The sequence below is a fragment of the Eretmochelys imbricata genome, chromosome 8 (assembly GCF_965152235.1).
Source record: "Eretmochelys imbricata isolate rEreImb1 chromosome 8, rEreImb1.hap1, whole genome shotgun sequence".
Classification (NCBI taxonomy): Eukaryota; Metazoa; Chordata; order Testudines; family Cheloniidae; genus Eretmochelys; species Eretmochelys imbricata.
This window is the reverse complement of record NC_135579.1, coordinates 48497427-48523108: the sequence shown is the minus strand read 5'-3', so window position 1 is coordinate 48523108 and position 25682 is coordinate 48497427. Positions and strand designations below refer to the sequence as shown.

General features: G+C 47.0%; 1 protein-coding gene across 1 annotated transcript in view; it reads left to right on the top strand.

The window, feature by feature from the left end:
* ADCY10 (adenylate cyclase 10) overlaps positions 1–25682 on the top strand; it is a 74239-nt gene that overhangs the window by 36422 nt on the left and 12135 nt on the right. The window contains exons 17-28 of the mRNA XM_077825341.1: positions 3209–3345; positions 5151–5276; positions 8613–8894; positions 10134–10490; positions 12382–12462; positions 13591–13648; positions 18577–18808; positions 20603–20710; positions 21103–21281; positions 23920–24076; positions 24855–25059; positions 25143–25239. Of these exons, the coding sequence (XP_077681467.1) occupies positions 3209–3345; positions 5151–5276; positions 8613–8894; positions 10134–10490; positions 12382–12462; positions 13591–13648; positions 18577–18808; positions 20603–20710; positions 21103–21281; positions 23920–24076; positions 24855–25059; positions 25143–25239 (2019 nt within the window). The remainder of the gene's footprint in view (positions 1–3208; positions 3346–5150; positions 5277–8612; positions 8895–10133; positions 10491–12381; positions 12463–13590; positions 13649–18576; positions 18809–20602; positions 20711–21102; positions 21282–23919; positions 24077–24854; positions 25060–25142; positions 25240–25682) is intronic.

Sequence of the window (25682 nt, the reverse complement as noted above, 5' to 3'; positions counted from 1 at the left end):
GTGCAAAGTCACAGCTACAAGATGGAGTTTGTAACCACCTGGGCAAGTCACATGCCCATGAATTATTCAGCTTTTTGCAGGCTGACACCATTGTTTACATGTTAGTTTGAATGTTCTCAGGAAAGCTCAGATATGGATTGGCGTCTCCCAAAGTCCATTGTCAGTTAAGTGTCTCTTGATTGGGCACTTACTGAGAATAGTCCTTTCTCAAGAAGCTGACCAAATGCTTCACTGAGGCTATTTAGTATCAGACACATTGAGATACAAGTACATAGCCAATATTCATAACTTCAAATACAAAAATGATACACACATACAGACAGCATAATCATAACCAGCAAATTACAATCTTTCTATAGACATTTTACTCGACTTCCTTTGTACAAGATTTGGTGCAACTATTGGACCTTGGTTGCAACAATGATCTATACGGTCACAGTTCATGTCAATAATATCACACTCACTCAATGCAAAGAGGGAAAATACAATCTGAGCTCTCTGAGCTGTGACAGGATAGTGGCTCTGCATTGGGACTAGTCTGACTGGAGTGTTTATTAGAGTCCTTGAGAAGGTGGTCAGAATTTTTGGTGATATTAAAGGGTCCACCCCTTTGGGGAAGGGAAGGAAAGGCTATGTTTGCTGCTGGATTTCAGGTCAACATGGTCAGAGATTATTCCAGCTCTTTAGGCAAAGGGGTTGGCACAGGAGGGGAGGGAAGGTGCGGCAGCAAAGGCTGGGGAAATGCGGTTTTTTGTCTGGGGTTGTCCCAAGAATCAGTGCAGGCAGGGCAGCTCCAGACAGGTTCAGCGGTGGCATGTTTGGCTTGCAGAGCTTGAGACGGTGTCTTGGCCTGTCATGATGGTGCAATGTGGTTCAGTCGGCCTCAGAGTTGGTTGGATGGTAGCTGAGGAGGAGCACAGAATCAGGCAGCGGGGACAGGTGAGAGAGAAGAAACCAACAGAAATCTTCAGTCTCCCATCCCCTAGGCAGTCTGGGATCCAGTGGTCCCGTGATGGGGCCCAAAGTCCTCACCAGTCTGGGTGAAGCCTGGATGTCCTCAGAGTAATTCCCAGAGCCCACAAACAAAGGTAAAATCCTCACAGTAAAGCATAGGCTTTCTGGAGTAACCCCCCAGCCATCTAGTGCCAGTGGCTCCTACACCTCTTCTCAACATGTCACCACCTGCCCCCTGTGGGACTTACCCACCCATCTGTCTTCATTATTCCAGCCAGCTGAACACAGCTGCCAGTACCTCAAATTTGGGCAACTCATTCCAGTTTTAGACTCTTTTTGCCTATTGCTATACCCATTTGTGACCTGCCGAGAGTCCTCAAGGTTGTATCAGCAGTTCCCTTTTTGCTTAAGTAAAACCCAGTCTGTACTAGGCTTCCATCTCCAGCTTTATAAACAGACTTAGCTAATGTCTATCTCCAGGTTGCCCTTTCACCTATTCAAATTGCAAGGCTAAAAATGCATTAAGCCTTATTTGATACCTGCCTTCAGCTAAAAGCAATCAACTAAAAAAACCCTGCACAGTGCATTTTAAAATGTTATCATTGTTTTTTCCATTTTACTACTGTAATGCAGATGGGCATGCCAGTACTGTTTCCATATTTTCTAAGATACTAAAGCTAAGCATGGTACGAAAACACTGGATGTTTTTTTCTAAAAGAGGTGCTCTAGTTCCAACAGGAATTATTTCAGGGAAATTCTATGTCCTGTGTTACACTGGCAGTGTGACTAGCTGATCACAGTGGTTTCTTCTGACCTCAGAATCTGTGAATCGATGAAACATCAGGTAATGAGCGGACTTGGGGGATATTGTGCCATAGGAAGCTTTACTGACATGTTGAATCTTTGCAGTTCAAGTGGCTGAGAGACAGCAAATGTCATAGCAACCCGGTCAATGGATATTGGCCAAACCAGTTTATAACATTGCAAACAAAAAGCCTGATATAAAATGGAGAGATTTTCAAAAGAGCAACCGGAAGTTAGATGCCTAACTGCTGTATGTGCTTAAGCGAATCTCCTTACCCTCCTCCTGGTTTGGATATGTAGAAGGAACCCTTAAAATTACTCCAAGGACTCCTGTGAGACCCCCACACTGGTGTAACCATAGGATCCTAGATTCCCTTGTGTGCATTGACTGAAGCAAGGAGTCCCATGGGGGAGCGGGGGACAATAATTAATTAAAGATTGAATCAGTGTGTATATGCACAATTAAAGTTGCATGGTTGAAGTCAATGGGAGCTGCTAGGTGCACTTTTGAAAAAATCAGGCAATTTATGTAAGTGCCCAAATGTGGATTTAAGATCCTCACTTTAAGCTCCCATTTTTGAAAATCTTGGCATTTATTTATATTACGGTAACGCCTAAGGGTGCCAGTCAGGATGAGGGCTCCAGTGTCCCTGCCCTAAAAACACTGAGACTGTATGTTACAACACGTAGCCAAAGAGCATGGTTGTGTGAGAATGGGAAGGGTGAGAGTCAAACAAGTACATTTTAGCAAAATGAACAGTGCTTATGGCTCGCAGATGGCCTAGCCAATGTGAGCTGGCAGTGTCTTGCAGGCATAAAGGCAGAAGTGACTTTTAAGGAGGGATTTGAAGAAGGAAAAGGTGGGGACTAGACGGACTTTGCCAGGGAGCTTTTCCTGTGACTGATGGGGCTTTATGGGAGAAAGGAAGAAGGTGTCTGAGGAAGAGGCTGGCTGTGACAGGTTGGAACTCTGCAGGAAGGTGGTGCCACTGATGTGAGGAGTTAGCAGAGAATATTTAGGCTTGACATGGATGGGTCCAGTTTTAGTAATCTAATTGCTGTTAGTAACATTTAAAAAAGAACATGGGGCCAGATCCTCAGCTGTTGTAAACGGCCATAGCTACGTTAAGTGCTGATTTACACCTGACTGTCATTTGAACATTGAGATGCTTTCCTAAGAGCCTGACCCCCTGCCCTGATGCCCATTCACCCCACGACACACTCTGTATCTTCAGTACGGTTTACACTCTGTACTTGTAGCAGCCCTGCAATCTACCACATAGCAGGCATACAGGACACTTGGTGCAGCCTTGTCCATTTCAACTGCAACCTTAGGTGTTGTGAAGGCACCTGTCACGATGGCGTCTCTGTAGCTACCATTCCCATCATCGCCTGAGGAGCATCGCAATCCTTTATTTTAATGGGTAGTGATAGTTTTGCCTCTCTTTAGGTTCTTGATACAGAGAAGCCATGGCATCCCATTTTACTGCGAGGAGCTGCTGCGGAACCTCCATTTAAACAACATGCTCATCTTCCATCTGTGGGAGGAGGAGGAGGAAGTAGATGATGAGTGGGAGATCCTTTTCAGTAAGCTACTTGTCATTAATTCATCATCACTTGATTATCTGCTCTGTTCATTCCCTTTGAAGCACCTGGCAATGGCCACTGTCGGAAGACAGGATACTGGACTAGATGGACCTTTGGTCTTACCCAGCATGGCCGTTCTTACGTTCTTAAATGCCACAGCCCACTGTATACTGTTCGCAGGAGAGTGTATCACCCTCCCAGGCAGTTCTCATCTTTTCTGGGAACGTTTGTCAGCCTGGCACTGGTTGCTGGAATTCAGGAAGGAAGGAGCGTGCAAGGGGCAATGCTGAGGGGAATGGAAAGGGTAGCTGCGCAGGCTAGGAAAGGAGGAGAGACTAGGGTCGGGGAGGCAGCAGAGGGTAAGAGGTGTACATTGAGCAGCACTTTGCTAGGCAGCAGTAGAATGCTGGGTGGCAGGGTTCTATTCCTGGCTCCAGGAGGGGAGTAAGGTTGACTGGTTAAAGCATGGGACTGAGTTAAAACCTTTGGATGCTATTTGTCCCTGACAAATTTCTATTCCAGCTCCAAATCTTTGGGACACTAAAGCTGCTCAAAAAGGAGGTGTGTGTTGGGGGGGGGGGGAATATGCATTTTTTTTAACATTAAAAAACTGCGGAACCATTTTAAATCTTAACTTTTCCAAAAAAAACAATCTGAGGCAGAGACCAAGCATGGAAAATTTCAGTCCCAAAGCTTAATGCCTAACAAAGCTATAAATCACAGAAAAAGAGGGTTATAATGCAATTTGTTAGCAACCTTAAAAGGTTTCAGCTATGTACTACCCCTCTAATAGTGAATAGTTATAATTTCCCACAATAGACTATGCTGCCATCCAGTGAAATGAAAAAGCAACATATTTAAAACATTAAAGGAAACACTTTCCTACTCAGCACACAGTTAATCTGTGGACTAATTGATATAAGATAATATGGAGACAAATATATTCGAAAAGATTTTGATATTTATGGGAATAGTATCACTTGCAGTTATACTAGCTAAGATATGAGAAATGTAGGGGATAGATTCTTAGATATGTTGTTCAATATTCAGACAAAGTACATTTGCCTCAAAACCAAACCAAACCCAGCACATCTGTCCATGTTTTTTATTATTAACATTTGATGGACATGCCTGGCTTGATAAATGGGTAATCAGAATAATACAATCACCAGAAACAAAACGTCTTGTGTAGTGAAAAGGTAACACACCCTGTTAGAGAGATCTGATGATTATATTGCTGAATAATGTTTCTTTAAATAAAAGCTGTTGTAAATATCAAAAACAAAATGATGATAATTCCATGACAATGATTTTGTAAGCCTTTTAAAACTTCCTAAATAAATAAGTGGGAAGAGAAAAATAGCAGCCCAGCTTCTTCAGGCCATAAACCAGCCATTTACTTCCTGGGATTAGGATGGTACTTCCCCACATATTAGTACCAAATTTCCATAAGGGAAGAAGTGTTACGGCTTTCTTCTAAGCAGCTGGTGGGGCTGGGATACTGGCCTGGATGGGCCATTGATTTGATAAATCTGGAAAATCTAGGCGATCCCTTTGGGCAGGGACCAAACACGAAAGCTTTGGCCCCCAGAACAGCCGGCCTCGGAATGTTGTGATTAAGTAGAAATGCAACGGAACCCATTTTGCATGCTGGGTGATAGAGTTTACTCTCACACCAAAATGGCTAAAAGGCTGTTCCCATCAGATCTTGCCAAGTATTATTTTGCTTTGGTTATATTTAAAAAGCAAACAAATTAAAATGTGAGTTCTCGTAATTGTTTTTTCTCCTCTTTCTCTCCATGCAGCCAATGCAATCAAGGTCATCCCCTCCAAAACAGAATCACTTTCCAGCTTAGACAATGACTTGTACATTTGCACCATTCGCCAGAACGTTAAGTTGCAAAATATTATGCTGCCCCCTACGTTAAAAGGTAAGGGTCTGATCCTGATGTCTCCAGCCAGTGGGGACACAATGACTCTGTTCCTTAAGGGCAGCAGTTAAAGAGGGCCTGGGAGCTTGAATGCAGCAGACAGCGCAGGTCTGAACTTTGGAGCAAAGCGGAGAAGGACGAGACTGAGCTTTGCAGAATAGGCCAGACCTTCCAATTAGGCAAGAAGTCTGTGTTGTGGTCCCTCACTTTCAAGTGGGGATGGAGGCCACTCTGCCTCACTACAGGCAGGTAGTAATCAATAGTCTACGGGGAAGCTCTGGCCCTCGGGGGGGGGGGTTGGGGGGGGTGAGGGTGCGGGGCAGAGCACAGGCAGTCTATGGCTCACAGCCTCCTGACTGGGGCAGAGCAAAAGCAGGCAAGTGAAGACCATCTGGCCTAAGGTGGGTAGATTGCCATCCCAGGGGTGGGGTTGGCAGCAGCAGATAGGGAGACCTATGCTCACCCTACTCCACCGGGTCCTAGCCCAGGGCCCTAACAGTGGTGGGGAGTCTTTGGGGATTCTCGTCTGTCTCCTCCGACCGCAGGGCACAACTCCACTCAGGGCCTAGTCTGCAGGGCCGTCCTTAGGAGTTATGTGGCCCTACGCAGTATTATTAAACTGGTACCCCTATGCCCGACGGCAGCCCAGGCTCATTGCCTGGGGGGGGAAAGGCGGGGGGGAAGGGACGAGGCAGCAAAGGCTACCGAGCCCCATGGCCCACCTCACAGCGGCTGAGAGTCACAGTTCCCCCTAGAGACCCCCGTACCCTCTCTCTCATGCAGAATGTGCAGTGCCGGGGCATTCAGCTCTGTGAATACAACCCCTGCCTAAGGAGACTGCAGTGCACGCTCGGTGTGCAGGAGCCAGCCTGCTCTTACCTGCTGTCATTGGCTGTGGGTGAAGCGGCCGCCTGGGGAGGCTAGCTCCCCAGCCCACCTCTTCCGCCTGTGGCCCCACCCACACTCCACCCCTGCTCCGCCCCAGGCCCCACCCCACTCCACCCAAACCCCGCCCTCTCCCCACTGTCTCCCTCCTCTCTTCCCTCCCCCATCCTGCTCACCCCCTTCGGGCCAAATCCCTGAAACCAAATGAAGCAAATCACATTTGAAAAAACCACTCTTCTGCAATTTCTTTCTAAAGAAAACGGGGGCATGTTTTCCACTGCATGCCAGATGGTGAAGACTGGACATGCAGAAGGTACCTAATTAAAAGCACTAAACTTGGGAATAAAAAATGTCCGTCACAGGTTTTTTGATATGCCCTAAAGTTTGTCAGAGATTTATTTGCAAAAACTTTGTAGTAAGGGTGAGTCAGCTGGCTTGCTGAATACAATATCAAATATTATGGAATACATGATGCAGCTCTTCTCTGTTCTACATTTTCTTAAAATCAGCTTAGAAATACTGATAATATTTTAAATGTACTCTTAAGCCTTCATAAAGTAATACTTCCAGATTACTACATATTTAACTCACTGAAACAAAGACATTATTTTAAATTAATTAGTCACAGAGGTTTAGTGTGTTCATAATAATGTTCATTGCTTTTAGAAAAAGGGAACACTAATTTACTTTGTGTGATCTCCATAACAATAGACGTGTTTATGAAATTTTACCACTTTAAAAAATATGTTTCCAAAGATTTTAGGCGTAACAAAGGTTTTTATATCTTACTAGGTACTGATTTTGCTGGAGAGTTCTCTTAAAACTAATTAATCATATAGTCAGAAGTAAAGAAAGGGAAACTCTTTGTCCAGCTATCTGAAAGGAAAGGTGTGTTGTCCCTTTAAGGGCTCTCTTCAACAGGGGTGGGAAGGTGGGTGGGCTTTGAAGGGAGAAGGGGATGGACATAAAGGACAGGAAGACTTTGGAAGCAAGTTTTGTTTACTATAGTAATTAAAATTAAAATGTGTATTTTAGATAAGGGTGGTCTTTTGAAGGATTTATTTAAAAAACTATGTCTGAAGATCCAAGCATTTAAGGCTAAAGAAGATTGTGCATCTAAAAATGTATGCAAGGAATTTTTAGAGATGTGATTTTATAATCTTCACTAATTCACTAATGAAATATTTTTAAAGAAAATTTAAATGTAGACTAACATGTTCTGAGTAAATATTACAGTAATGCACAACTGTTTTTGTCAGTAAATTCAGAAACTGACAGTATATACCTTGGGGTTGGCAAATGTCAGTTAAATGGCTTCATTAGCACTTGAATGTCTCTTTAACAGTTTCAATGTTGTGCTAATAGGGATGGCAGGCTTTTTCACTTTTAAGTTACTAGATCCCCTCCAGAGTAAGAGTCACCAGGCTGCAGCACCTAGCTGTGGGAGCCTGCAGGAAGGGTCAGAATAGGGATAGGAAGAGGCAGGAGGGTGGACACTAAGACTCAGTGGTGCCCCAAATTTTCAGGTGCCCTACGCAGTCTTCTATGCATAAGGACGGCCCTGCTAGTCACAAATGAGCTCTGGGGTTCTCCTTTTATACTTTCTGTCCAGCCCCAGGACTTCCGGTGAGGGAGGGAATGGCAGATTTAGCTCTGCCCACCAGGGGGAGTGTAGTGGTCCCTCGCTCTCCAGCTTGGAGGGAGGCCACTCACTCACTTACTCAGCCTTACTACAGTCTGCTGAACAGGCATTCTTCTGGCGTTTGTATTGTAAAAGGTTCTCCCCTCCTTTTGCCCCAGTCTAATCCCTGAATATGCTGGTCTGCTCTTGGAGTCATGCCAAGCTTCCAGTCCAGTAGTCGGCACTCTAGCTCGGCGCAGCAGAGTCCTGATGCTGTTCTGGGAAGCCGCTTTAAAACTCATTTAAACGACAAACTATTAAGAATTAATATAAACACAGCCCTCCTAATAAATTCTACAAATCAAGCTACTGAGCAGTTATGGTGGATCCTGGATCAACTCATGGTCAAAAATCCAGTGGGTGAATTCCCCATGACTGGCCATTACCAGTAGTTGCTGGTGAAGGCAGCTTCCAGACGAGATAATTGAGGTGTTGGCTTTCTCAGGTCAGGTTTCAGAGTAACAGCCGTGTTAGTCTGTATTCGCAAAAAGAAAAGGAGTACTTGTGGCACCTTAGAGACTAACCAATTTATTTGAGCATGAGCTTTCGTGAGCTACAGCTCACTTCATCGGATGCATACCGTGGATACTGCAGCAGACTTTACTCAGGTCAGTTCATTTGTAGGGTAAAAAGGACAGGATCCAGATAGGACGTCCATCCTCCTCTCACCCCCAACGCTAAAGCTAACCACTGTAATCTTACTGTCTTGGTGTCTCAGGAGCACCCAGCATGGAGAAGTGATGATTTACTGGATGACTTGTTTTCGGTAGGCATTGCACTGGCTGAGTTAGACAACATGAGCCCTTCGGAGCAGATGGTAGTGAAGTGTGCGGCTATCATCGGGCTGACTTTCACGACTGAGCTGCTGCTCCACATCCTTCCTGAATGGACCAAGAGGAAGATGAACCAGACGCTTGCAACCCTGGTGGATTCCCACATCTTCAAGTGTTTTAATAAAAGAAAGGACTCCCAGAATGCACAATCACAGGATATGCCCTCCATAGAGTTACTTGTTTGCCGAGGGATGGTCAGATCAACTGGACAAGAGTCAGGTATGTGGAGCTGGCCAGGGACTGAGGGCACCAGAGTGTGCTGAAATCCCACTGCTCCTTGTCTGTGTTCTTGGTGATCTTTCCAGAGTGCTGTGTGAATCCATCTTGTTAACATGCATAAAGTGCAGGGTTATTTCTAGTAGGGAGGGAATGTACAGATCATTAGATTTTTTTTGCCTGTAGCTTTAGTACTTGCTTGCATCTTAAATGTATTTACTGACAGTCACAGCCTACACAACAGAATCTCGCATCATGCTTTGAAATAAACTCCTGAGAAGCATCTGTTTCAGGGTAATCATCAATGCCTTTTTTCTTTAAAAAAATAAAGGAATATTCTATACAAAAAACTCAGCTGTTGCAGCATTAGGAATGCTATTGTAAATGCATTCAAGTCACTCCTGTGCTACCTAGAGAGAGACAGTTGGGTGCAGGGGATAGGAAACTGACCTGACACACACAGGAAACCTAAGCTCTACTTCTGGCTCTGTGTTTCAGTTTCCCATCCCCAACTTTGTCTGATTCGTATGTAGATTATAAACTCATTGGTGCAGGGATGATCTTTTATTATGCATTTATACAGTGCCCCGGACAATGTAACCCTCAGCTCAGTTGAGATCTCTGTTGAGTTATTTTAATACAAATAATAATAACCATGATGTGGCAGCATATACTTTAAAGCACTAAATTATAGTCATTCCAAACCCCCTAACGTACTGTCAAAATGGGCTGGTATGAGCTAATATGTCTTACCCCTGAATTTATTTTGTTCTGTTCTCCTCCTACCTCACCTAGATTCCACCAAACTCTCCCTATGGTGTCTAAGGGCTTGTCTACACACAGATTGGCAGAGAAATCACCATATATCTATCTTTTGTTATTTCAGTGCAAGTCTGGCACCAACAATAGCAACAGGAGTGAATTAAAGTGGATGAGGTTATTTCGGAGTCTGCTGGTGTATAACCAAGTGGTGATAATCCATGTAGTGTGGAACTCTGGCCCAAATGTGGAGGTTGAGAAGCCTACTACATCCGTGGCTAAGGACTGCAATTTTTAACTCAGGCAGTAATGTCTCATGCTTTCAGATCTGGTGGTTCTGGGTTTAATCCCTACCACCCACTCCCCAGGACAGTGTTACACCTTCAGCGTGGACAGTTCCATCAGTGGCTGCAGCAGAAACAGAGCCCTGCATGAGAGCTGGCCTAGCTGAGAGTTTATGGATAAATCCACGTTGTCTTTCAGATATCCGCTCTTCTGTTTATAACCGAATCAAGCAAGAGCAGCTGGTGATGCAATGCAGCATCATGGCGTTCTGCACACCGCTGCTGCAGGAAGCAGCCTATGAGGTCTGGCTGAAGAGCCAGAAGAAAGCCTTACATCTCAAGTGCGTGAGCTATCTAGAAGGGCAGGCTCACAAATGCAGACGCTGCGGAGAAGGGGACTTCATTTCATTTCACCGCCACACCGTGGAGATGATTCTGGTGAACACTGAGTCTCAGGAAGACATTTCTGAGCAGCGCAAGGAATACCCATTCAGTGAAGCAGCCTCACTGATCATTAATACAACCCTGAAAAATCTTCAGGCACCCTCATTTGAAGGTAAATGGAAGCCCCGGTTTCTACTGGGCTCCCCAAGGGACCGTGCTGCTGGGAGGGCTTTGCTCACTGCTGCAGAGACTAGGGCTATGCAGACAATGCACAGTCCTCAACGCATCTGCACGGGCATGTATTGAGCCTCAGCGTTCTCTGAGACCTGGGGCCTGGAGGGTGTGACTAAGTGTACCTCTGGGCTTCTTCTGCTCCTAGCTGGTGGGATGCACCAGACACCTTTGCCAAGTCCCTCTCTCCCTTCTCCTTCACCTCCAGTAGTCCCGTTTGCTCCATATCCCCTCCCGCCCTAGGGGAAATGTGGAGAGGCATCCTGGCCCCCTTTCCATGCCCTCCCAATCCCCTTATTTTCCCCTATATCCCCACTCTACTCCTCAAGCCCCACATATGCTGTAACCTTTCCATGCCCCCTCACATTTCTGCTCAGCCTTTAGGTCTGGTGTCAGGAGCTGAAGGGTAGGGGAAAGTCCAGGGCTGTGGTGGGGACAGCATGGGGCTGTGAAGGAGTAGTGGGAAGCAGGCAGAGGTATGGAATGGAAGGATTGTGTGCAGGGAAGGAGGCTATGTTAGCTGGGCTGATGATATGTGAAGGGGATACCTGGGCTGGGCCAAATTCTGCCTTCAGCTACACCTAGACACAGGGCCTAGAGTACTCCACACTTCCATGGCTGCAGGGTTTGCTGGGGAACTGTGTCCTTGCCCCAGAACTGTTCTTCATAATCTGAGCTCTTCTGTTGGAACAGATGTGTTTATAGGCTTTATGATGGTGGAGAAAATGGAAACAGATGCAGTATCACCTGCCTGAGTCTGCAGAGAGCCTGAAACAATGGCTTTGAGGAAAAATGGCTGTGAGAGGTGTGACGTGTCCCATTCATCTTAATCAGGGCCCTGTGGACTCTGTTTCAGCAGCCATAGAATTTTCCAAGGAATTCATCCTGTTGGTAGAATTTAGGAGTTCTGGTGCAGGATTTGGTCTGCTGCAGGATTTGGTCCACTGCAAGCTCTTTGAGGCAGGGACCTTTTGTTCTGTGCTTGTACAGCCCCTAGCACAGTGGGGTCCTGATCTGTGACTGGGTCTCCTGTGCACTATGCCAATCAAATAATAAATAACAGTTGTTTCACAGAGCACAGCGGGCCTTGGCTGTGGAACTCCTACCAGTAGGGCCCTACCAAATTCACGGTCCATTTTGGTCAATTTTATGGTCATGAGATTTTAAAAATCATTAATTTCATGATTTCAGATATTTAAATCTGAAATTTCATGGTGTTGTAACTGCAAGGGTCCTGACCCAAAAGGGGGTTGTGTAGGAGTCACAAGGTTATTCTAGGGGGGGGTCGCAGTATTGCCACCCTTACTTCTGCGCTGGTGCTGGTGGGACACTGCCTTCAGAGCTGGGTACCTGGCCAGCAGCTGCTGCTCTCCGACCACCCAGCTCTGAAGGCAAGGCAGAAGTAAGGGTGGCAATACTGTGACCCCCCCCCACAGCCCTCTTTTGGGTTGGGACGCCTAGTTTAAGAAATGTTGGTCTCCCCTGTAAAATTTGTGTACTGTTACCCTATACTATACAGAAGACCAGATTTCATGCGGGAGACCAGATTTCACGGTCCGTGAGACGTTGTTCACGGCTGTGAATTTGGTAGGGCCCTACCCATGGGCAGTCGGTGGGGTTGAGTGGGTCTAACTGAGGACAGAACTTACAATCTAAACATTTAAAAGACAAAGGGTAAGTGCTTTTGGAGAGGGACCATCTTTGTATTCTGAGTCAGTATAGCACCTAGCACAATGGCCCACTGGCTTCTGCTGGCCACTACCATGCGGATAGCGATGAGGAGTTGTTCTACAGCTCTTTATTAACGTCTGTTTCTCCCTCCGATTTGGCAGGGATGGAGCGAAAAGCTGTGACAGCTGAGGCTTCCCTAGCCACTATATGCTCCCCTGAAAGTGTCCAGAGGACAAGTGAAGGTAAAATGCCCCATCGGATACAGAATTCACAGTAACCTGGAGGGAGCGAGGCGAGACCACCACGCTAAAACCCAGGGAGCTGTGGAGAGAAAGAGGGATGAAAAGGGATTGTGGCTGATAAGGGAGAGAGATTGAGTGAAATAATTTGGGTGAAGGTATGAGAGAGAGAGAGCACAAAAAAGAAAACAAAAGAGGTAGGTAAAGAATTGGTATGGAGCAGTGGTTCCCAAACTTGTTCCACCGCTTGTGCAGGGAAAGCCCCGGCTGGGCCTGGCTGGGCCGGTTTGTTTTCCTGCCGCGTCTGCAGGTTTGGCCCATCATGGCTCCCAATGGCTGTGGTTCGCTGCTCCAGGCCAATGGAAGCTGCTGGAAGCGGTGTGGGCCGAGGAACATACTGGCTGCCTCTTCCAGCAGCTCCCATTGGCCTGGAGCATCAAACTGCAGCCACTGGGAGCTGCGATTGGCTGAACCTGAGGACGTGGCAGGTAAACAAACCGTCCTGGCCCACCAAGGGTTTTCCCTGCACAAGCAGCGGAACAAGTTTGGGAACCGCTGATATGGAGAGCGGAGAAGGATTCAGGGGCAGCGTAGTATTAGTAGCACATCCTCACCTTGTGGGCACCCCTCATGCTGCCTTGCACAGGGTCCTTGTCTCTGCCCTCACCTACTGGGCTCATTTTCTGCCCTTCAGTGGCCTTTCTCAGGCTTCCTCTTTGCCTCTTCTGGGTGTGCTGTGGCATGGCCATAAGGCCAAGGCACATGGAAATTTAAACCCCTTTCAGGGATAACGTGAAGTCCAAATGAAAGTCCAATCAGATCACCAAACTAATACCTCTTTTGCAGCCCCAGGGTCCACTGTAGTTCCCTGGCTGGCCCTCCCTCAGGGCTTCTCCTGCAGGGGCCTAACCCGCTCCTGTAGAGTTCTTCCTCTGGTGTTTCCTGTCTGTTGAATCCGCTTCCAAGGCTTTGCTCCATCAGAAACCTGTGTGCTCTGTAGTCTGTCCCCACCTGAGCACCCTCTGTCTATTTAAAATGCCTTGCTCCGTTTCCTCTGGCCAGGAGGCAATTAGTTAATCACTCCTTAAGTGTGGAATATGACTAATTGGGGTTCTTTCCCTTGCCTTGCAGGTGATGGGGAGAAAGCCCCACCACAGGGAGCAATTGACTGTGGCCCAGCTCCTCAAAGGTATTTACGCATCTAACTCCCATTGATTTCAATGGAAGCTCGGTGCCTAAATACCTTTGAGGCCTAGTCCCCTGAGTCAGTACTTACCTAGTGCCCTACCATGGTGTTAGGGAGTGTTGCCCGGCTGAAGACTTCCCACTGTTCAGATGAAATGTAAAATTGAGCTCTGTAAGATCCTACAGCAAGTGAGGCAACAAGAAGGATCCAAGCCCAGGTGTTCTGATCAAGTTCCAATTTGGGTCATTCCTTTCTGCCTGCTTCTGTTCAGACAGTCTGAATGTTGAAACATTGGCTCTCTCTAAAGAACGCTGCTGTTCACAGTATGAGTAGGAAAATATGTGCAATATGTCACAAACCTATTGCAAAATAATTAAAGAGAAGAGTAAGCCTACTTCAGTGGAGTTGGACTAAAGTGAATTTGACCTAGTATAAAGAAAAGGAGTACTTGTGGCACCTTAGAGACTAACCAATTTATTTGAGCATGAGCTTTCGTGAGCTACAGCTCACTTCATCAGATGCATACCGTGGAAACTGCCTAGTATGTTAATGTATGAGAATGTACAGCTTTGCACAGACTCTGCGAAAGAACTGGGCATTTAGTTCGTAATGAAATGAGTTAGGTGGATTAGAGGTACCGTGTGTGGTAGTGTTTTGTGATAATAATTAAACCTCTCTCTCTATATATATTCTCCCCTACACCACTGAGCTGTTCATCGCACCAGGTCTAAGAATGTAACAAATGGAGTAGGGGCATTATGCTTATTGTGGGAATAAAACAGGGCCAAACAGAGAACTGAAAATACAATCAAACTTCCTACAGTATTTATACAGTGTCTTTCAATGGCATCATGTTTTACAGTTTATTTAAACATGGATTACTCACCCACCAATGAAATACAGCCATCTCTGGGGTGGAGTACTGCAACTGCTCTGTGTCAGCAACATTACCCAACAGGGTGTTTTAAGGAGTAGGAGGGAAGGAATAACTATTTCAAATGACACTCCGAAAGGTGTTTATGGAGCCGAATGTACATTTCCACAAATAAATTAGGCCAGGACAACCAGGTTGCCATCTCTAACTTTTGAGAAAAGTGCTATGAAATCTTTCATGACCATGAATGGTCAGTACCTGCGTTTGACATGACATACAAAAGACAGTCATACTATGCTGGTTGTGGTCCTTTTGCAGAAAGAAATGAATGGAGTGTTCAAGTCATCATGTACAAAAGAGTACAACAGAAAATGGCTAATGCCCAATGGCAAGTCTATTGGGATGGTAGTCACTTTCACAGATGCAGCACTCTCTTTCTCATCTGCAGACTGCAGGCGGGGTTGCGATGAAAGCTCATCACACTCTCTTTCCAATAAGCAGAGGCAGGTGATGACTCTAAGGTGGCTTTTCAGAGGAACTTTATTCTTTGATTCTTTTTCATGTTGAGCAGGTGCACCCTTGACTAGGATCTCTGTGTCCAGACAACCATCTCCTGAAATTTTCCAGATCCCCAATGCCGGTAAAGATTCTTTTCTATGTAGGCAGCATGTACCAGAACCATTTGTCTTGAACAAAGGATGTGTGTGGCAGGCACCCTTAGATATGCCTTCTCCCTTGTTCTCTGAATTTCAGACATCACTACTTCTACTGTCTCCAAGAAGTTAGAGTTATTACTTCCACAAGACACTGAGAAAGGTAAATTCAAGCTTATCTTCCTGGAATGTAACAGATCAGCCAGGGGTTCTTCTTAGACTCAGTCAGTGCAGCAATGAGAAATTGAAGACCAAATCCATGCTTGACTGTAACATCTTCTAACTGAAACAGAACTGTGCTTGTCTAGCTCAAATCACAGATTTATTAGATATTGGACTTCCACTGATTTCAATGGGGGTTGCATCTTTGTAACAGAGAGCAGAATTTGGCTCCTCAGCATCATATATTAGCCTGAAAAATTCAGGAATGAAAAATATTGTTTAAAAGAAAGCAACAAACAAAAATAGGTGGCTAGGGGGAACTGAATTTCTCCTCCTTCCTTCTGACTAACTAAGGCTACGTCTACACTATGGACCATATAGCGGCAATCTGTAAGGTCTCGTGTAGCCGCTCTATGCCGGCGGGAGAGAACTCTCCCGTCTGCATATTTAAACCACCCCCAAGAAGCAGCGGTAACTATGTCGGCAGGAGACGCTTTCCCACTGACATAGCCATGTCCACACTGGCGCTTTGTTGGTGAAACTTATGTCAGTCAGGGTGTGTTTTTTCACACACACCCTGACCAACAAAAGTTTTGCCAACAAAAGTGCTAGTGTAGCCAAAGCCTAAAATGCTGCACTGAAAAGAACCTTTAACAGTTTGATGAAATGCACTATGGACTAACAGGTTTGGGCAAAAACCCCCACCCAGTGGTTCTCAACCTGCTGCCCACGGGCTGCTTGTGGCCCAGTCAGCACAGAGCTGCGGCCCATGTGACATCCTCAGGGTCATAGAGGTAGTATTGGATGCGGCCCACATAACACGTTGTGGGCCACATATGCGGCCCACAATGGTAAATAGGTTGAAAACCACTGGGTTAGATCATATACTGGTGTAAGTGGGTGTAGCTGTGCTGACATCCATGGAGCTATGCTGATTTACTCCAGCTGAAGATCTGGGCCATAAAGAACATTTTTGGGAGTAGTGGGTGTTTCTCCTCTTTAAGCCGTCGGCATTTGGAGGATTTTTGGGTGGGTGGGATTCTTCCCATTAACTGTGGCCTTTGGAGTTTCCTGGCCTGGTATGTCACACGCTAAGTCTGCAGTGAAGACATTCCCTATGTTATGGAATTTCATCTCATTATCTTAGTGCTAGAGAATGGTAAAAAGCGGCTCTTATTCCAGGACATATGATGTTGCATTGAACCCCCTGGTTGATTTTCTTTCCAGAGACTCTAAAGGCACTAAAGAAACACAAGATGTTGCCAGAGGAAAATCTTAAGTACGGGAGCAAGGTCTTCATTCACCAGACCACTTTACAAAGAAATAGATTCCTAGGGGCTCCAGAGGTTGTGAGTGGAATATATGGGTTTGGCTGCTACCTGTGGGGGAAGACATTATCTGATGGGGTGCGAGATACCCACGGAGACTGGGAGTTTGGAGGGTGTGAGGGATTCTCTTAGAATGGAACATCCCTACTGTCAGGGCCCCATGTATTCCATGGCAAAATGGGAATCCTATATTCTACAGCAGCATTAATTTACTCTCTCTCTCTCTCTTTCTCTCTCTCTTTCTGGGAAATGCCTTTCATTCCCACTCACTCTCCTTCCTATCCCCCTGTGGCTCATAGCTAAACATTCTTGCAGTAGAATTTGTTTATTTTCAACAGTCCAAGAATGGATTTTTCATTACACCCTCTGGGTGGCCTTGCTCCACACCCCAAACCTTAGCTCCTGCCCCAGCCTGGCTCAGAGCCCTCTTCCCCCATGGATGCCAGGGAAGTGGGAAGCTGGGAGCTGGCTTAGTGGCTCATCTTCTCAGACGTTGGCTGTTGTACCATTCTCCAGCCTGCTTAGCTCACCAGCCTGTGCTGTTCCATGGAGTTGGCACTTTCCCCAGTCCCTGGCTCCATGGAACTGTGCAGGGAGCGTGCACTGAAATAACTCTCTGTTGTGGGGAAATCTACAGAGCAAGAGGTAGCTGCAGACAGGTCCTGGTAGGTCAGGAAGATAAAACGGTGAGTGCCTGATTGCAGCAAAACAGTGAATTCCATGGCAGAAATGGTGGTTTCTGTGGCATCCTGGAAAAATGGCAACTTGCACAGCCATGAAGAGCAGAGTCGATGGAGCCCTATTTGAGGTGGATACGGTAGAACACACTCTCAGAATGATTGTTTCAGGCTCTCTGCAGACTCAGGCAGGCATCTCTCCATCTGTTTACACTCAATTCACATTTTCAAGATCCTGCTTGGGAAAGACAGGTAGTCATGAAAGCTCTATACTGTCCGGGCCATCTGTGGTTCACAGTCCTGCTGCACATGAGCCAAGGGCAGGAGATACAGATTAAGCAAGCTTTTAGGTCACATTTCTTTTCTATCCAAGGTAAGGTACTCAGGCCTGCTTACAAAGTTCTTTTGTAGAGCCACTGTTCAGTCAGGTACATTTTAGCCAACTTTTGTGCTCCGCTTTCTCTCTGGCATGTTAAGAAACAGGAAGATCTCCAAGCTGAAATGGTTTTGGTTGTTCTTTTTAGGAGGGATTAGGTGCTGGTGCTGTCAGAGGCGATGGAGTTCTGTCTTCTCAAGCAAGGCAGAGAAAGGGCTGCCTGCATCCTGGCCAAAAGCACAGGGTGCCAGGGCTGGCTAACATCACAGGCTTGTGCTGTGGGCCTGGGCTCCCTCCAGGAATCCTGCAATGATGTCTGCATCTCAGCTTTCATTTTTAAGAAGTCTGTTTCCAGCCCTTGCAAAAAATAACTTGAAAAAACAGAAGAGAGAGTAACTGATGCAGGGATGTGATGTCTGCCTGAGTCTGAAGGGGAGCAGCAGCCACTGTAGCTAGGGAGGAAGCTGCTTGAGCCCACCCCGCAGCAGACAGGGCATGGCCCAGGGAGAATGGGGGCTCTGCGGTGCCTGTTGGAGATGGTGGTGGGAGAGAATTGCCACATTCCACCCTCTAGTGGCCACAAGACCTCATGTGGGGGTGTGCCAAGAGCTGCAGATTGCCTTAAACTTGCCCTGCATAAAGGAATACCATAGTCTTCCTCTAGAACTATGCCATAAAGGCCCAGGAGGGGCTAGGAGTTTAGGGACAGAGAGCACCGTTCTCTGGGTCACGAGAACAACATAAAAACAGCACCAGGGAATTAGAACTGTGAATTCTACCGAACCCTGCGCACGCGGACACACAAGAAAGCCTTGTGACAGGGGAATCCTGCCCCTTCTCTGCCATCTTGTCTCCGGCCAGAGCTGAAGAGATAGAGAAGGAGTTTCTGGAGAGGCTGGACGAGATCATTCAGCATTCCGACAGGGACCAGGAGAAGATCAGGCGCTTGGGATCCTGCAAATGTGAAGAGATCGTGGAGTCTGTCTTTGTGCCCCTGGCCCGGCACTGCATGGCGATGGGCGAATACGCCAGAGCCTTGTATTACTTGTTGGAGTGTGCAGCGGCTTACTTACATCTGTCAAACAACTACATGGTGAGCTGCTTTGCTCCCTTGATCCCATGCAAGTTCATGTCCTCTCCCTTGGTCTCCCTCTTACTTCTCTCCATATTAACAGACTGTCCCAGGTTTCATCTAGGAACACATGTTCTTTGGTTCTTTCAGAATGGTGGTGTTAGGCCCTACATTTTCCTTGCCTCTCCTTCCTACTTTGCTAGAGACCCTGAGCTGTGGCGCAGGATTTTAATGTCACAGACACAGCACATGGGAGATCACAAGCATACATCCGGTTTAATATTATTACCCCTTTTGACCTGAGCTTTTAGTCAAAATTTGGGATCCTGTGGGTTGTTTCTATTAGAAGGAGAAACTGAGTCAGGCATGTCATTGATGCAATCCTCTTTATTTACAAGGAATGTACATAAAGTTCTGTTTCCCTGAACACTGTAGGACTCAAACAGCTGGAGACACTTAATTGCTCACAGATCCAAGCTTCTTTCCAGACAGCACTGTGCCCAAATGCTCTCTCTCTCACCTTTTTCTCAGGGTCATGCTACAAGTCCTTCTGTGGCTGTCCTTGGCTTTCTTCTGATTTCTCTGGGTCTTTCTGTGGTATTTCTCACACCCACACACGCCTGTGCAATCCAGTCAATCCCCAGCCCTGTGTTTGTTATCAGACTCCCAGGAAACCTCTTAGGTCACGTGGATCAACTCCTGCTCCAGCTTTGCCTGTGGCCTGTGTTTTTGGCGGAGGCTCCTATTGCTTTAGCTGTCTGTTCCAGAAAAGAGCTGAGTGCCTTATACATTTGTCTGGAGTGAAGGCCGGCTCTAACACCCATCGACCTCAAGGCGGTTTCACCCATCCCCCCAGTATAGTGACTATAGTGGCGAGAGGGGGGTGAGGAATGTTCAAAGGCGTGGTGGTTTAGGGCACTAGCCTCAGTCCTCAAGAGGCTGGGGGCATGGGGGTGGGGGGTGGCAGGATAAGGAGATCATTAGGGACATGATTTTGGGAAGCCCATTGTAGTCTCTGGGTGACATTTAGTCATATGACAAAACTCATCATATGAGTTAGCAATCTCTGCCATGGAGAGCTCATGGGAGAGATGGGGTGCTTCTAGTCAGGATTGGAGTATGTTACTGAGCTGTAGAAGGGGCCCTCGACTGGAATAGCCTGGAGGAGGTGGCACACAGGTCAGGAGTAAGGTGCATCGGCAGGGCTGTGTGTGTGGAGGAGGGTGGGGGGGTTGAAGGGTGACTGGGACTCAGTGCCATCAGTCCTTCACTACTACATTTCCTCTATACATTCAGCCAAAGAAACCCATGGGCATTATGTCCCAGCTCTACAGGCAGCTCCAGCAGCTCCTGGGTTACTCCCAGGGGAAGGAAAGCAATGTTGCTGTCCTAGACAGGGTGAAGAGAGCTCCCTTTGCTTTGTGGCTTGATTCACCCCTGAGTGAGCATAGCTAGGGTGGTGAAGAGACAGGGTGCACAGCTGCAGCTCCATGATTCAGTGCCATGTTGCCCTGGCGTGAGATAGCTGCACAAGGGCAGCTCTAGCTTAGGCTTCCACTAGTGGAAGATCAGGTGTAAAGCTTTGCCATGACCCCATTCTGCTCCCACCTTGCCCTCAGAACACTCCCTCCTTCCCCTGCCACAGAGCTGCCTCCCCCTGCGCAGAGGGGATTCTCCATTGGCCATCTCTGGCTGCTTGCAGTGGCCGTAGCAGATGGGAGAATCCAGCCTTCTCTCTTCAGTGGGTGGTGGGGTTGGAGAAAGTGTGCGGCACAGATGGTCACCCACCCTTCTCTGTGGTTTGCTTTGCTTTAGGCCTTTTGCAATTTGAATACAGCAGAGAATCTGATCAAATCGGTGGACTTCAGAGCGAGTGTAATTAACCAGTTTGAGGAAGCTACCTTCTACAGCCTGAAGGGTGAGGTAAAGAGACAGCAAGATATTGAGGAACCTCCTTATGTATCTGGTCGGGGCCATCCTGGAAGATGATTGGAGGTTTTCTGTGTCTCCCTCCTATGTCCGTACAACCTCATCCAAAACTAAAAGTCCAAACAACTGGATGGGCTTGCATGCCCCCTTTGCTTTAGGTGGGGCCACTGAGTTGTCTCTCACAGTTATCTTAAAAGAGGGGTGGAGGTCACAACAGTTTCAATGAGGTTTAACCCAACCTACTCTCTACTCCCCACCTCTGCCCTTGGCTCCAGCATTGATGTCATGCTAGAAAATGGCAGCTGAGAGCCCGACCATTTTGGAACGTGCAGCTGGCTGATAATGTTACAAACGGTCTTTGACTCACTCTCCCTTCCTCTCTGCAGGTCTGTTATAACATGGGCCAAATGAATTTGGCAAAGAAATTTATCAGGAAGGCTTTGATTTTATTAAACAGAAGATTCCCATTTACTTTGATTGGAGTCTTTTTTAAGACTCTGGTGGAAGTGTCAAAGCACGCGTCTCACCAGAAGAAGCAGCAATTCTTGTATAGTCGCAGTAAAGGGTAGGAAGTAGAACTGGAGTAAAACCAACTTGGGTGGATTTTACCTTAGTCCCTGGTTGTCATTTAGACCTCAATCCTGCAAACACTTAAGCACATGCTTAATTGGAAGCATGTAACTTGCATGCTTCAAATTAAGCACATGAAGAGTGGGGGCTTTAAATAGTGGTGTTTACATACTCTAGTGAAGGGGGAATTACAGATATGTGCATTCCCAATGGTACAGTACCTTAAAGCAAGGCATTTATTTTGGAAAACAGGAATCGATTGCAAAGAAATGCATGTGCTTTTGAGAATATATTTATACTCCCTGCTACTGCTAAAGGCATTATTTCCAAATGTTGGCCTCTCCTCGCTAACCAGTCTCGTCATGGGAATGCTCATATTTCAGTCTGGGAACAGTGCTTCAGTTTACCCGTTTGTGATTAAAAATGGGTGCAACATATGTAAACAAGTTTGTAAGGTTTTTATTTGCACTATAAATAATCTACCTGAACAGTGCCAGTGCTTTAACAGAATGTATTCTACTGCATGGCTGTGTAATGTGTTTATGAGCATTCTTTTAGGTTGTGGAGCAAGAAGTCATCATCTTAGTGGTTCAGGGATGTCCTAGGTGAAAGGGCACCTGAGATAAGGAGAAGCTCTGTTGGGAGCCATGGGCTTTGGGGCCAATGGGGGCAGAGGAAGCAAGGAAAAGCATCTGGTGTTATGGAGAGACCCTTTGGACCATGCGGGATAGTATTGTTGGGGATTCAAGCAGAGAGAGAGAGGTGAGGCAGTGGGGGTATCAGCATGAGGGGATGGAGGTACCACAGGAAGGGGAGATATCAGAGTGGGGTGCATAATGGGGGACGTGCTGTGGAGAGGGAAGCAGGGGGAGATAAGGGAGCCCCAGTGGAGGGGAGGCAGTGGTGGAACAGAAGGGGAGGGTTTGGGGGCAGAGATCAGTGAGGCAGCCCGGGGTACCGGCTGGTGAGGGTTAAGGCAGTAGAAAGGAGGAAGTGGCAGAGGTGAAAGGTTAAGGCAGGAGGGGAGAAGGGGAGTCAGAAGATGGGGTGCTTGGGGGTGAAGGTGAGGTAGTGAGGACAGGTAGAAGTGACAGATGGTCCAGCAGGGGGATTTCAGGAGTGGGGGGAAAAGTGAGCAGGAAAAGGCTGGATTCTAGGAGGGGTAGGTGAGGCCTTGAGGGGTGAGATGACAGAGTTTGGGTTGAGGCACCAGGGGAGAGTCAGGCTGTCTCACCTCTCCCCTAGGAATCCCCAACGTACCTCACCGTATCCCCCTGCTGCTGCCACCCTCCTCTTCTGCTCACCTTCTTCCCCATCTCTGCTGGAACCCCCTTCCGGCTGCCACAACTCCCCCCCACCCACATTACATTCACCTCTTGCCCTCACTGGTTGGGGAGATGGACAGTCATTCCCTGCCATGAAGCCACCCTCCTCCCTGGATCACCAAAATGTCCCAGCACAACTGCCTTTCATCCAATACCCCTCAACAAAACACCCAACACCTACTTTGGCCTCCCGCTACAGTGTCCCCAGTGGCAGGCTCCCAGCCTACACTGTAGCAGTCTCCAGATGGTGAGCTGAGCTTCCACCCTCCTTCCCTCTCCAGACTTCTCTCCATGTGAAATCCATCCAGACTCCCAACAGCTCCCCACTGAGCCAGCTGTGCTGCACTGCCTGTCAAGATTCTCCTCCATCAGTTCCCAGTCTCCCCTCTTGCTTTCCCCACACTCACTCCTTCTCTCCCTCTTGCCCCAGACTTCTCGTTCTCTCTGCCCCAAACAGCCTCCCATCCCAGTCAGTTTCTCTCCCCATCAGCTCTTCTGGCTTCTCTTCCCTTCCCCCAAGATCACCAGTCTCTCAAGCTTTTCTTCACAACATGAACCTTGTTCTTTTGAAATAATAAATGGCAGCCAAGGTTCTCCTGTGATCCCATGACTCCAGGAGCTGGGGCTTTAAGAAAAATGCCAACTATCATGAGAGTTGACAGCATGGCTTTCCCCATATCCCCATCACAGCTGTCCCCTCTGATCCTTCCCATAACTGTACCTCCCCATGCTTGCAGGATGGTGGGGGAGAAGCCTCTGCCCCAGCCAATGGTGCTGCCTCATGCCCTAGCCAAGCCCCTCCTGCTCCCCTCTGCTGACAGAGCAACCCCTACTGGCACAGGGCTACAATGGCTAATCCCCACTGGCTGGAACCTAACAGCTGATCTGTAGTGGCCAGGGAAGGGGGAGGGTTCTCAGTATTGCTGCATAAAGCAGCCTCAGGTTCCTCTGTGCTGCTCCCTTCTGCAGCCAGCCAAAGTTGGGGAGCAGAATTCCCCTTCCTTCCCAATGCCCACAGTTACCCCCAACCTCCCTGCTTCTACATCCACTTCCCCCACAATGCCATCCCTACACTGACTGACCCTCCCACAATTGACACCCCATCATCCAATTGCTACTTCCTCCTTTCCCCTTTCCTGCTCCTGGAATCCTCCATGTCTCCTCTCCTAGGAAGAGGAGGAGGAAGAGTCCAGTTCAGGATCTCGCCTCTTCCTCCTCCCACCCCGGCTCTCTGTTTAATTAGTAGCAATAGTGAGATCTTTGTGCTGCTGTGATCTGCTCAGGCTAAAGATGTCTCTTGTGTGACAGGGAGAAGAAATTAGCTTTCCTGTACCAGCAGGGCCACTGCCTTTCCTTATTGTGGCAACTCTTCAGCCTGGACACTGCTACAAACAGCAAGAAGTTCTGTCGTCTGGCAGCGCTCATGAAGGTGAACTCAGCAGAGGAATCGGAGGATGAGAGCCAGGTGGGTCCACCCTTGCCGCTGGGAACCCTCTCCTCCTGCCCCCAAAGAAGAGGAAGTAACTAGCAGCATTGGAAGTAACTGTGATGACAGGACACACCCTGCAATTGGGGCATCCTGGCTGTTATGGAGCAGATGTCTAATTTCAACGAGCAATGGGTTGACCTGTAAAAGCTTTGCTTTGGATAATCATCCCAATGTTCTGATGTTTTTCTGAACCTCATTCACACTGTCTAAGCCTCTGGGGCTGGAAATCTCATGGAAAACCAGATTTCTTGACAGATTTCCGGCATGCTTGCTCCTTTCTGTCTTGGCTGGTAAAACATGCCCATGGTCTTCCTTGTAATGTTGCAGCACTTCTGTCTCTGGTAAGAACTAGGGAGGCAGAGATGTGGTGAAATGACAAACAATTACAGTTCACCAAGCTTTTTTAAACCTCCCAAAAGAGTTGATCTGAGGTTCAGTTTCATTTTTTTATTGTAACAGTTCAGCTTGGTTTTGATTTTTAAGCTATTGCTAATTTTATGTACACTAGTTTATATTCTGTGCCTTAGCACCTAGCACGGGAGGCAGGATCCTGAATGGAGCCTTTAGACATGAGCATAATAAATGTTAGTATTAATAATCCTAATTTTTTTTAATGGTCAATGTTGTAAGAGAAAAAGGAACAAAGAAATTTGGGGGCTTCTGGTTTATCCATGTGTCCCTTTTGAACCTACACAAGATAACGATTCAGTCAACAGTTTCAGGAACTTGTTTTTTCTTGTTTGGAACATTTTAGATCATTTCGTCCTATACGGAATTCTCACTCTGCTGCCAGATGATGGGTTACCAAGATGAATGGATGAAATATGAGCTGATGGCCATCCAGCGTAGCTCTCACCTCCAGGTTATTGGAGGAGGGCTATTAACAACAGTTAAATTAGCACAGTCATTGGCCTATATGAAGCTCTGCTTGGGTAACCTGCCCCTATCTATTCAATTAGGTAAGTCTGCTTTCATCATATACTGTGAAGAGAAGGTGTCAGTATTAAGGGAGAGACACTTAATACATTTGTTTTCTCCACAGGCTATCGAGCCCATGAAATGTGTGTGCGTCTGAAGAAACCCAAGCTAGACTATCTGGTTCTCTGCATGCTCTTCAAAGCTCTCTTTCTGAGCATCAGGTATGATGCAAATTTATGTTCCCATATGGATGGGCTAAGGAGAATGGTGTGTAGAGAAGAAATCTAATAGGGAACTGTGGGAGGTCGATGGAGACCCAAGTATAGTAAAAGTAAAGAATTCCCAATGACTTCAGTGGGCAGGGCATGTGGTTACAATGACAGAAGACAGACCACGTAAGTTAGTGTCTCTAGGAAGGGCATCCTTATGTTTAAGGCCCTGTATAAATCACCTTTTTTTTTTTTTTAGAAAATTCCCAACAGTTTGCAAGGAATGAATTTGACAAGTAAATGTAGTTAACTGTAAGGAAAAATATGTCAAAGACCACAGTTTGGGGGCATTTTCCATGCCCTCCACGAAAATGTGATTTACACAGGGCCCTATTTATGGTGTCCGGCCTCACGGCTGACCAAGGAGGAGATGGAGGGATAATACTGAGCAATAT